This window comes from Brassica oleracea, chromosome C3 (genome assembly GCF_000695525.1).
Source record: "Brassica oleracea var. oleracea cultivar TO1000 chromosome C3, BOL, whole genome shotgun sequence".
NCBI lineage: Eukaryota > Viridiplantae > Streptophyta > Magnoliopsida > Brassicales > Brassicaceae > Brassica > Brassica oleracea.
Genome location: NC_027750.1, coordinates 10,817,650 through 10,829,917, shown reverse-complemented (window position 1 = coordinate 10,829,917; position 12,268 = coordinate 10,817,650). Strand labels below are relative to the sequence as shown.

Sequence of the window (12,268 nt, the reverse complement as noted above, 5' to 3'; positions counted from 1 at the left end):
AAACAAAGGTTAGTGCCAGGATCCACATCACGAGGGAGGAAAACTCCCACGGATAAAGCGACACCAATGCGCAGAGCTCGGACATCTGCTTCTCCTAAAGGTTGCACAAAGCCTTTATCAGGGACATCCCGTGCATCTCGCCCAGCTCGAATTGGTAGTAGCTCTACAAACTCAGATGATCAGCCGATTTGCAAAATGATCCCAGCGGCAGCTAAGAGAAAGATGGATTTTCAAAATCCATCTACTCTCGGTCCTTAAAAGTAGCGAGCTGGAACTGTCAAGGGTTGGGGAATCCCCGGACAGTTCGACGTCTAAAAGAGATGAAGAAAGATATCTCTCCGGACATTCTTTTCCTATCGGAAACAAAAAACCCTGACAATTTCGTCATGACAAAGACGAAACAACTTCAGTACGAAAACTCTCACCTAGTGCCACCAATGGGGCACAGAGCAGGCGGCCTAGCTCTCTTCTGGAAACAGGAAATCAAACTCCAGATCCTTAGTTCTGATGCTAATTGTATTGATACTTGTATTGAGTTTGAAGGAAAAAGTTTCTTTGCTTCTTTCATCTATGCTAATACCGACATACCAAAAAGAAGAGCCCTATGGGACTGTTTAATTGAAAGGAATGTAGCACGAGATGCTCCGTGGTTTATAACCGGAGATTTTAATGATCTTCTCAATAACGCAGAGAAGGTCGGAGGGCCAGCGCGACCAGAAGGCTCCTTCACGGACATGAGAACGTTCTACTCTGAAGGGGACCTTTATGACCTACAACACTCTGGTGATTGCTTATCCTGGCGCGGAAAGAGAGGTGACTACCTAGTGAGGTGCAGACTGGATCGAGCTGCAGCTAATAGCCACTGGGCTGAGCTATTCCCAAACGCAAGATCCCAATATCTCACATACGAAGGGTCTGACCATAAGCCTGTTGTGTCTTTCTTTGAGCCGGATAAGAAGAAGAAACGAGGCATGTTTCGCTACGACAGAAGGTTAAAAGATAACCCGGAGGTGAAGGAGCTAGTTAGCCAAGCGTGGAAAGCGGCACCCAAGACCCCTGTCCATGACAGGATTAATGTCGTAAGATCAGCCTTAATACAATGGAGCAAGCAACAATATCAAAATAGCAGAGAGAAAATCGAGCAAAAAAGATCAGAACTGGAAGAAGCTCTTACTGACCCACGAAACAATACTGAGCTTATAACTAAGGTATCTAACGAGCTCAATGATGCATATGCCTCTGAGGAGGAGTACTGGAGGCAGAGAAGCCGGCTGCTATGGCTCAGCCTAGGAGACCGTAACACTGGGTATTTTCATGCCATAGCGAAGAACAGGAAGAGAGCAAACGCTTTCTCTGTAATTGAAGACGCGGAAGGGACGATGGTCTATCAGGAAGAGCAAATAGGGAAAGTGATTGTAAACTACTTCCAAGACCTATTCAAGGCGATTGAGGGAGATAAGATGACTATGCTCAAAAGTGTCCTCTCAGCTGTTCCTTCTCACGCCATGTCGTGCTTCCCGCTCCCGATATCCCTATGTCAAAGAATCCAATCAGCGCTGACCCGGTTTTGGTGGGACGATAAGATGGACAGCAAGAAAATGGCCTGGATCGCATGGGAAAAACTTATCAGACCTATGGAGCAAGGTGGCCTTGACTTCAGAGACATACAAAGCTTCAATGAAGCCTTTTTAGCCAAACTTAGCTGGAGGATCATCAATAAACCAGAGTCGTTGCTAGCACGGATCCTAACAGGCAAGTACTATCCCAACGAAGACTTCCTTACGGTCTCCGGAAAAGAGACCATATCCCATGGATGGAGAGGAGTTCTAATAGGAAGAGACATAATCATGAGTAACGCAGGCTGGGAAGTTGGCAATGGCGAGAGCATAAACATCTGGGACAATCCGTGGCTCAGCGTAGACCACCAAGAAAGACCTATGGGGCCGGCCCCATTTGAATTTCGAAACCTCACTGTGGCTGACCTCCTCCTACCTGATCGCAGGGAATGGAATATTGAGTTGATACGTCTTCTACTTCCGATGGAGGAACACAAAATCAGGTCCATTAAACCTAGTATCTCTGGCGCTCCAGATAAGCTATCTTGGTTAGGCTCACCCTCAGGGAGCTACACAACCAAGTCTGGATATGCAGCAACACTATCAATGCGACCAGGCCTGATGACTGGCTCACAAGATGACCTAAGCTTTAACTGGAAGAAAGCAATATGGAGCCTCAAAGCTTCCCCAAAGACAAAGCTCTTCGCATGGAAAGTCTTACACGGCGCAATACCCGCGGGAGAATCATTACGGGCCAGACAAATCAAAGTTGACGGGAAATGTAAACACTGCAACCTACCGGAGTCTATAGATCACTTGTTCTTCCATTGCGCTATTGCGAAACAGATATGGTCTTCGGCCCCTGTTTTTCCAAGCGTTGAGTACAATGACTCTATAGATTTGAGAAGCCTATGGTGCAGCGTGATCTCTAGGAAAAACTTACCACCAACAGGAGTATCAGAAGGACAACTAGCACCATGGATTCTATGGAGCATCTGGACCGCAAGAAACAATTTGGTCTTCAACGACAAACCGCTCTCAGCAACGGAAACGCTCTCCAGAGCGATTACACTAGCTAGAGAATGGGGCGCCTGTCAAACAAAAACCCCAGCACCGAAACACAGATTGCCAATATCGCTTGTGATACAACCAGGTTGTGCCTTAATCAAATCAGATGCTGCGTGGAATGAAAATTTAAATATTGCAGGGCTAGGCTGGATAGTGGACTCACAGAACAGAAGCTCATCGTTTTCGGTCTTGGCGCACCACGTGAAGTCACCTCTTGCCGCTGAAGCACTCGCTCTACGGGAAGCTATCTGGAAGTGCAGAGAGCTTGGACTGGTGCGAATCAAGTGTGAATCGGACTGCGTAGAACTTGTCAAAGCCATCAACGCAAAAACTTCCCTTGCTGGTCTCTATGGGATCTTGGCCGATATTCAAGATTTAGCCGAGTCTTTTGAATGTATCTCTTTTGTCTGGATCTCTAGATTGAGAAATGTAGAAGCAGATTTATTAGCAAAGCTGGTTTTGTATGCTGAACTAGCTTTAATGGCTGCAACTACCCCAGCTTGATTTCATTAATATAAGTGTGTTTCAAAAAAAAAAAAAAACTAACAAATTATTTAATCTATTATTTATTTTTCTTTTTCACAATCAATTCTCAATTTAATGAAACTTTCTTCTTTATTTATTACAAATATTCCTCACTTGACTCAGTAACTCCAATAAAATAAAATATAACTATAACCTGTTTGACTGCTCAGTTTCTATTGATCGCTAGTATACACTAATTTTGTTACATATTGTATTCATGAGGTCAATTTCTTTTTGACTGCTCGGTTTAACAAAATTAGTGTATACTGCAATCAATAGAAACTGAGCAGTCAAACAGGTTATAGTTATATTTTCTTTGATTGGAGTTACTGAGTTAGCGCGGAAGATTTGTAATGGGTTCTTCATGTCCAGGTCAATTTTGTTACTCAGAGGTCAATTTCTTTTTGAAGATGTTTAGATAAAATTTAAAACTAAAACTGAGAATATACATTGAATAGATGCGCACCCAACGGCTCACATGGTACCAACTACCAAGATTTACATTGACATATATGACTTCTCTTCTAAGGGCCGGCTTTAAATAATTACATGCACGAGAGCTATTGCCATCAATTACATAAGATTATTTTGTTTAAAAAAATAGATTATCATTGATTTCGTTTGAAAGATTCAATTTTGGTACACATTAAATTTAGGTTGACATTCAGTTTTAGAAAGAAAGAACAAAACACGGTTAAACTTGTTATGTCGAGAGACGCGGCTATTTCTTCAGTTAGTTTGTACATACGTTTAATACAAGTAAAGTACTGAACCATTAAAAATGAACTTGTCTTTGGTATGTTCCATCATCTCATATATCAAAGAAGACATTGATGTATTTGTTAAATCATTAGAAAATAAAGAAGTGATATATTACATAACAGTCTTGTTTTGAAAAGGAAAATTAGAGTTCTTAGACCAAGTCCATGTTGGTTATGGGCAAGAACAAGAATACTAAAAGTCGTCAAAACCTTCACTATATACATCCGAATAATAAAATGACCAAGCTGCCCAACATATATCCCTATATATATACCTTACAACATCTTCCTTCTCATTCCTTCTCATCCACAAAACAATCACCAAAACATGACTCTCACAAAAACCTCATTAGTCCTTCTTCTTTGCTTCTTAGGTTTCTACTCCGAAACCGTCAAGTCCCAGAACTGCGGCTGTTCCCCGGACCTGTGCTGTAGTCAGTTCGGTTTTTGCGGTACTGGTAACGACTACTGTGGTCCAGGTTGCCAATCAGGTCCTTGTACAACCCAAGCCGAAAGTCTTGGTACCATTGTGTCGCAATCTTTCTTTGACGGTATTACCAACCGAGCCGGTAGTGACTGCGCCGGAAAAGGATTCTACACACGTGATGCTTTTATTAACGCCGCTAATACGTTCCCCAGCTTTGCCAATTCGGTTACAAGTCTTGAAATTGCTACTATGTTTGCTCATTTCACCCAGGAGGTCGGATGTAAGAATTCATTTCACTTTCTGTGATATATTTATTTTTCTAAGTTTTTTCGTACATCAACCTAAAATAGCAATAAACAATTTTTGTTCCAAAATTAGCAAGAGTAACAAAATTCAAAATAACATTTACTAAAAAATTAAAAGATATTCTAATTATGAGAAATAACCTAGGATAATAATAAAAAAATTTTGGTCACAAATATAGATCAGAAGGGAGAAAAATGACCAAAATGTTTCATCAAAAAATTAAATATACATTTATACTTCTACGGTTAACTAATCTAAACCTTAGGGTTTATAGTTAATGGATGATGAATTGGGATTGAGGTTTAAGATTTTATAAAATAAAAAATAAATATTAAAAATTTAAAAATAAAAATTTTTAAAATAGTTTCAAAAAGTATTTTCGAATTACAAAAAGAAAATTTGAAAAAAAAAAAAATTAGAAAAAAAAAATTCAAAAAAGAAAAAATTTATAAAAAAGTTCGAATTTGAAAACATATAATCTAAAACTATTAAAAAAATTTCTTTTTTTTTAATTTTTTAAATTTTTTTTAATTTTTTTATATATAGGGTATTAGTGTCATTTTATTTTTTAAATGAAACATTTTGGTCATTTTATTCCTTGTGGTCTATTTTTGTGACCAAAACTTGAAATTGTTTATTTATGAGAATTGCCCTTTAATTATTTTATATTTGAATTTAGATTTAGTGATTATAGTTTAGGTTTAGCATTTACAGGGTGGAATTAGAGGCTTACAATAATAGTTTAGGTCTGGAGTAACTATTTATTTTTCCTTAAATTAATGCTATTATGGATTTTTTTTTTTGTGTTATATATTGTCATAATATTAAAAATTGAACATTTGACTTGATCCAAATCAATTAAGCTGTTTCTTTATTAAGTACATGGTCTCATGTGTCCGTCTTTATATCGTATAGATTTCTGCTACATAGAAGAGATAAACGGAGCGTCACAAAACTACTGCAACGACAAGGATTTCCCACAATACCCATGTGCAGCTGGCAAAAACTACTACGGTCGTGGTCCGATTCAACTATCATGGAACTACAACTACGCACCATGTGGTCAGAGTCTTGGTCTCGACCTTCTAAGCCAGCCGGAGCTCGTAGGTAGCGATCCAACTGTAGCTTTCAGGACAGCTTTGTGGTTTTGGGTGAATAATGTAAGGCCGGTACTGAGCCAAGGATTTGGAGCCACCATTAGAGCCATCAATGGAAAAGTAGAATGTGACGGTGCGAGTCCAGATAAGGTTAATTCAAGGATTAGGTATTATAGAGAGTATTGTGAGCAGCTTGGTGTGGACCCTGGTTCTAACCTTAGCTGCTAAAAAGCTCTCTAAAGACTATTGTTGGACGGTCGTCTCTATGTTGAAATAATAAAATGAATTATCATGCATGTTTGGGTTTCAGTGTTCCCTGCTTCACAAGCAAACAAAAATTGCTGTAATAATCTTATGAAAGTTAGTACAAACTAAAAAAAAGTTACTACAACGACAATGCATGAGATTATCAAAAGTAAATTTTGGATAAATTATATTTTTAAATTGTTTTAGTTTAAATATGTTAAATTCTAAAGTTTTCTAGTGACTGATAAACGAAAATATAAATATGTTTTGATGCTATAATAAGTTTTTTTTTTCAATAAAAAAGCTCCACATGCATTATTATGTATAAAAAATCAGAATACAGCTATCATCATATCGCAAACCAAATCAAGTTGTCATCCGGGCCTATATCTATGAATGTGTCATGATCGTTTACGTAGTATGAGTTTTCTTTGACCAAATAAATTGAAAAGTCAATCCTAATTTTTTTTTTTTATATATAATTTTAGTGTGATTCCAGAAGCTTAATCCTAATTTTTCTGTCAAAAAACATAAGGCAGTAGTCCATCGTCAAATGTGGATGCATCCTCGTTACTCGTCAGCGGTTTCTCTATAACTTCAATTTTATCTGAATTGCAAAATTAAATTAAAAGATGGCAAAACTAATACATGGCTTGAAATGTTAGACTTGATCACTGTGTTGCCGGAAAAAAAAAAGAAACTATTTCTCGCTATCCGCACATACCAAAATTATTTAAGGGAAGATAGAAAGTTAGTCATCCTTAATTCTCAGGTTATGCTCTCCAAGAGAAAGTAATCATAAAAGCCGCACATAGAGAGCCAATGGGCCTTTCGTAATTTACTCAAATTTGCAGATAAACCCATACAAATTAGACAAAATCCAAAAGCCCATAAAAGAAGAATACAATTAGGGTTTTGTCTTGACTAATAATATATATATATATACATACACCAGCCCCACAGTACAACACAACTTGTAAGAAGAAAAAGCCGATTGTGTCCGTCTCGTTTTCGATTGTTTTTTTGTTACAACACGTTTAAATGATCAGCTATGATGAAGAAATCGTGTGCCAGAGATGTGGGCTTTGTTCTTCATCGCTGACGGTTAAACACATCCCTCTAAGAAGTTCTGAGCTCTTTATTCTTATTCAACTGAGAAGATAAAACTTTCTTTTTTTTTTGTTATGATTGGATTGGGCTTTATTCTAGTAATTATTTTAGGTTTATAAGTCGAGGTGACGATAGAAAATTCACAGGTCTGTCAATCCCCTGAAACATTCTGTGATGTTATTGTGATATCTCGACAGGTTCTGATCGACTTATACAAAAAAAAGCCTTTTTTCGCTTTTAGTGAGTTTTCTTCTGAATTAATATCGAATCTGAGATTATGATGAATCTAATTTGCGACTGATATTATATTGATGTTTATTCACCTTGGAGAACTGATTCTCAGATTCAAGATTTGGTATTTTATGTTCTTTTTGGTATTGATTTTTATAATTTTTTTTTGTTAATTTCGCTGGGCATATGATGAAATTATATTTCATGGGTAATTTGCGTCTGAATCTTCTTGATGTAATCTTTATAATTTTCTGATGCCCAAAAGAAAACTTACTTGTGTTTTAAGTTGACTTGCATCGATAGTGAATTGAACTGTTTGTCTACGCTTCAGTTTTGTTTTTTCTCAAACGTTTTAAAAATCCTAAAGGGATTTGTATGAGAGGAGAGAGCGATGATTATGATGATGATGATGATGACCATAGAACAATCCAACTCTGACATCTTCTGATGAACTTTACATCATGCACTACCATCTGAATCTCGTTCACCCTCTATTCTTTTCACATGGTTAATTGATAAATTGACTGTATTGATCTATGTCTGGCCAATAAATAGTTTTTTACTGTGAAACTTTGGTTATCTTTCTTTAGTAAAACTTTGAACTGATTCGGACATATACAAACTGATAGGTCAAATAAGCCTTGGAGAGATAGGTGGATACTGCCACCACGTAATCGAAGTCAATGGGCCATAAAATTAAAATTACATCTTTTGATTCATCAAAATTCAGGAAATGAAAAATAGAGCAAAACTGCCAGCACGTAAATTATAGTTGTCTCTTTGAATAGTGCAAAACATCCAGCTCCATGAAGTAAATAATCTTGGTCTATTTGTAAACAGTGTAAGAGCTCCCATGTCAAATTAAGTGTTTAATTATCTGAAAGGACATTAACATTACCCATTTGAACATCGATTCCACAAAATATAGATGGAAAAGATCTTTGATCCACCAAACCGTGGTTAGAGAAAAAAGAGAGCCAAGGGCATATATGCAAGAAACAGAAACACAGAGACAAAAGCTCGTTTAGTTTCTGGTGGTTTGTCTTAATGGGCCTTTAAATGTGTCTTAATGGACCTTCATTTGGGCTAGGCACAAAATGATATTTGAAAACGAAGTCGTTTCGTAAGCCGCTTCCTGCTTCCTCCCTTCGTCTTGTAATCCAAAACATTCATCGTCACTTAGCTCCGGAGCTCAATCTTGCTCATCCTATCGGCGGCAGGTATTCTAGTTTTGAACTTTATGTTATCCTTCTCGTTCGATATGAAATATCTAATTTTTCCCAAAATCGTTACTTTCTCAATTGATTTTCCAACTCTGTCGCATCTCCTGAATCTTCACGTTATGTGATCAATAAGTGATTTCAGGGACAAGGGCATACTATGAATGCTAATACATCACAAAAGCTCGAAGCTTTGGCTCCTGATGGTGTACCAGTGAATGTATACATATGGGACATGGACGAGACTCTCATCTTGCTTAGATCTCTCTTAAACGGGACCTACGCTGAGTCCTTCAACGGCTCTAAAGATGTTAAAAGAGGTGTAGAGATTGGTGAGATGTGGGAGAAACACATTCTTAAAATCTGTGACGACTGCTTCTTCTACGAGCAAGTAAGTTCTTTCTTTTTTTTTTTTGTTCACAAAAACTTATTCAAAACCAGACACTTAAACATCAGTACTTGTGTTTTGTTTTGTTTGCAGGTTGAGGATTGTAATGAGCCTTTTATTGATTCCTTGAAGGAGTACGATGATGGCAAGGATCTCTCTAGGTATGACTTCAAGCAAGACGAGTTTACTTCTCCTACTAATGACTTGAACAAGAGGAAACTCGCGTATAGGCATAGAGCCGTTGCGGAGAGATACGAAAAGGTTGCTGGTGCGTTTTCATTTGTTTATTTGTTGCTTGGATGTTAAGCTTTCTCTCTTTTGTTATTGCTAGGGTTTAGCTCGGATAGTTGACAGTGGAACGATGAGTGTGTTGGATGAGTTGTATGAAGTAACAGATGGATACACAGACCGGTGGCTTTCTTCTGGTGAATATACAATTTTGTCTCTTTCTTGTTGTTCTGTTCTTTAAGTGCCTAATATAGTTTTGTTTTAATTGCAGCAAGGGCCTTCTTGGAGCAGTGTTCAAATGGAACAAATCCAAGCTCTCAGGATATACACATTCTAGTGACTTCCGGGGCACTCATACCAAGCCTTGTGAAGTGCCTGCTTTTCCGGCTAGATACGTTCTTGAGACATGAAAATGGTAAGTAACCCCTTCTTAGTTTAGCTTCAGATTCACACACTTGTTCGAACTCTGGAATCTCATTTGCTCTGTGTCTTTTCTCAGTGTACAGTTCAATAGATGTGGGGAAGCTCCAATGTTTCAAATGGATCAAGGAGCGTTACAACCATCCGAAGTTCAGATTCTGTGCGATAGGGGACGGTTGGGAAGAGTGTGCAGCCGCGCAGACGATGCAGTGGCCATTCGTTAAGATTGATTTGCAGCCGGATAGCTCCTACAGGTTCCCTGGCGTAACGCCAAAGACTGTGAGCTACTACTTTGCTGCTGTATATGGCAACTCTGATGCTGATACCAACAAAGAGTAAAGTACCAGGAAAGCTTTTTCCTTTTGTAACATATGCATGTGACGTTTCACATGCAAACTCACCATTGTTTATACATTATTAAACTGAGACAAGTCAGCATTTGGTATCTATAAACCAAGCAGCTCCTCTTGTAGTTTTATATTTAAGATTTTGTCTTTTGCAATATTTGATTGCTAGTTACTGTATGGTGATCCATCACAAGTAATTGGGAAATGAGAGAGAGACACTCTCATAAAGTCGGATTTGTACGGATGTGTTGTTTCTACTCGTCTCACATTGCTTGTTAATCGAGTTTGTTGCAACAACAACCAAGTGCTGGCTCGTAGTCATCAAGATCACTATCATCCCGCATAGCTTTGATTTTGCTGAAGTAGGTCGCAACATCTTGTCGTTCTTTACGACATGCCACAAATATCAGGTTTTAACTCGTGGATAGCATGATGAATCTTGAGTTCAATACTTTTTGCGTATAACAATTCAGTCGGCATTTATTTGAGAGTAAATCATGTCTTGTACTGCTTAGAACTAGCCAGTCGTTGTTGAATAGTTATGTCGATATCTCAAGTTTTTGCCCATCCTTTGTAACTGAAACTCACTTAATAGGATTGAAATTAAGATGTGATGCCCGTATGACTATGGTCAAGTGGTAGATGAGACCTGGGAATGTGCTACAACACTCCCCTGGGGCTCAAATCTCCCTTGAAACAAAGTCACAATTATGTGGGACTTTTGCGTTTGGGCTTCGGCTCAGGAAGTCCGGTAACAAGCGATCCAGATGCAATGAAAAATGATCTGATGAATGCAAATAGTAAATTGCTGAGAGATATCTTTGTTTCTTGACTCTGGAGATTCAATGGAAGTCGCCATGCATGGTAGAGACAGTAGTATTCATCGTTTGATCAAAATTAGAACAAATAGATTAAAACATTTAGAAAAGATAACGAGTTTTTGTGTTTGGATGGATTAGGATTTGATTCAGATACTAATATGACTATGCTGAAGTTGATATGAACACTTTTGATCATTAGAAATATAGATAGTTATTTAATTATACAAAGATTTTAAAACAACTCTTCTAAGAGATAACAGAAAAAATATATATAAAATACAAAGGAAAAAAATCCTGTTGATATGGAAGATGTCGTAGTATTTTGAATTTGGATAACGATGAACCCACAAAAACTGTTCTCTTTGAAAAAAAAATTCTTGTTGCATCTGCTGCATAAAATACAAATCGGAATTGTTTTATATTCATGTACAGTCATCATAGTAACGAATTTTTAAAATAAGCGCTACTGTGTCTATCCAATCTAAGCTTGATAACAGAACAAGTAGGCATTACGTTATCAAACATTTGGATGTGATAGTTTTGATCATTAATGTCTTACTAATAAGTATTATGTATATGAAACTATAATTAGCAAGTAATCGATGTCAAAAAAAAAAAATTAGCAAGTAATCTTTTACAACTTTATGGACTTTACATAAAGAAAGATCGGTTAGCTTGTTTTAGAATGCTTATATTCTTGATACTAACAGTATTTTTTTAAAAAAAGTTAGTTTGACACAAAATCCTGTGAAGAAAGAACAAGGATCCGTTGTACTTGGTAAAAATCAAGGCTGTCTCTACTTTACCCACACTTTGTATTTTCATATCAACACTTTCATCCGCAGATACTAGATAAGTATCCTCATGGCTACAGTATATTGTTTTGAAATTATAAAAGTATTTCATCCCCAACGAAAACCAGCAGATGTATATCTCTAATAAAGTGCATGTTGTTATGAAATAACTTATAATTTATAGTATCGAGAAATTTAAATAAGAGTAGAATTTAATACCCGTATGAAGCAAATAACACTAGTATAAGGGAGATAGTTTATTATAAGAAGGAAGAAGAAAATGTAATGATTCTTTGATTATAAACTCTTGTTCTTGTTTTTGGTGTACAAAAAAGTGAGATGAGTGATGGTATTTATAGTGAACAACAATACATAAAATAACAAAGATAGTGCTTAATTTGGTAAATGAGTGGGTGATCATAGTGTTTGATGAGTAGATGATCATAGTGCTTGAGTTGGTAAAGGAGTGGATGATCATAGTGCTTGAGTTTGGTAAAGAAGTGGATGATCATTTCAATGCTTAATTTATAACACTCCCCCTTGATCATCCATCTTGTATTACGTGGTGCCTCGTTAAAAACCTAGTAATGGAAAACCCAATGGGAAAAACCGTAGTAAAAGTAAAAAGAGTACAACTACGTAAGCTCCCCCTCGAATGAGTAGTCATAGAACCTTTAGAACAATGATAGATTTTCATCTCTCAAATTGTAACATTCTCTTTGG

General features: G+C 37.2%; 2 protein-coding genes across 3 annotated transcripts; both read left to right on the top strand.

The window, feature by feature from the left end:
• Positions 1–4,201: 4,201 nt before the first annotated feature.
• LOC106335772 (basic endochitinase CHB4-like) lies at positions 4,202–6,132 on the top strand. Its single transcript, XM_013774379.1, has 2 exons — positions 4,202–4,617; positions 5,559–6,132. Exons 1-2 carry the CDS (start codon positions 4,239–4,241, stop codon positions 5,966–5,968), a joined length of 789 nt encoding a protein of 262 aa, XP_013629833.1. The 5' UTR covers positions 4,202–4,238; the 3' UTR covers positions 5,969–6,132.
• A 2,331-nt stretch (positions 6,133–8,463) lies between these two features.
• LOC106331612 (eyes absent homolog 4) lies at positions 8,464–10,087 on the top strand. 2 transcript variants are annotated; one of them, XM_013770000.1, is made up of 6 exons: positions 8,464–8,547; positions 8,693–8,938; positions 9,029–9,196; positions 9,267–9,360; positions 9,435–9,578; positions 9,663–10,087. In XM_013770000.1, the coding sequence occupies exons 2-6, from the start codon at positions 8,708–8,710 to the stop codon at positions 9,920–9,922; spliced, it is 897 nt and encodes a 298-aa protein (XP_013625454.1). In that variant the 5' UTR covers positions 8,464–8,547; positions 8,693–8,707; the 3' UTR covers positions 9,923–10,087. The 2 variants fall into 2 exon arrangements, with proteins under 2 accessions (XP_013625454.1, XP_013625455.1); XM_013770001.1 differs by having other exon boundaries at positions 8,684–8,938.
• The last annotated feature ends 2,181 nt before the right edge of the window (positions 10,088–12,268 follow it).

Excerpts from the sequence above, each read along its gene's own strand:
- LOC106331612 (XM_013770000.1), top strand. The coding sequence starts at position 8,708 with ATGAATGCTAATACATCACAAAAGCTCGAAGCTTTGGCTCCTGATGGT. Across the intron at positions 9,197-9,266 it reads TTGCGGAGAGATACGAAAAG|GGTTTAGCTCGGATAGTTGA; the intron begins GTTGCTGGTGCG and ends TGTTATTGCTAG. Across the intron at positions 9,579-9,662 it reads GTTCTTGAGACATGAAAATG|TGTACAGTTCAATAGATGTG; the intron begins GTAAGTAACCCC and ends GTCTTTTCTCAG.
- LOC106335772 (XM_013774379.1), top strand. The coding sequence starts at position 4,239 with ATGACTCTCACAAAAACCTCATTAGTCCTTCTTCTTTGCTTCTTAGGT. Across the intron at positions 4,618-5,558 it reads TTTCACCCAGGAGGTCGGAT|ATTTCTGCTACATAGAAGAG; the intron begins GTAAGAATTCAT and ends TATATCGTATAG.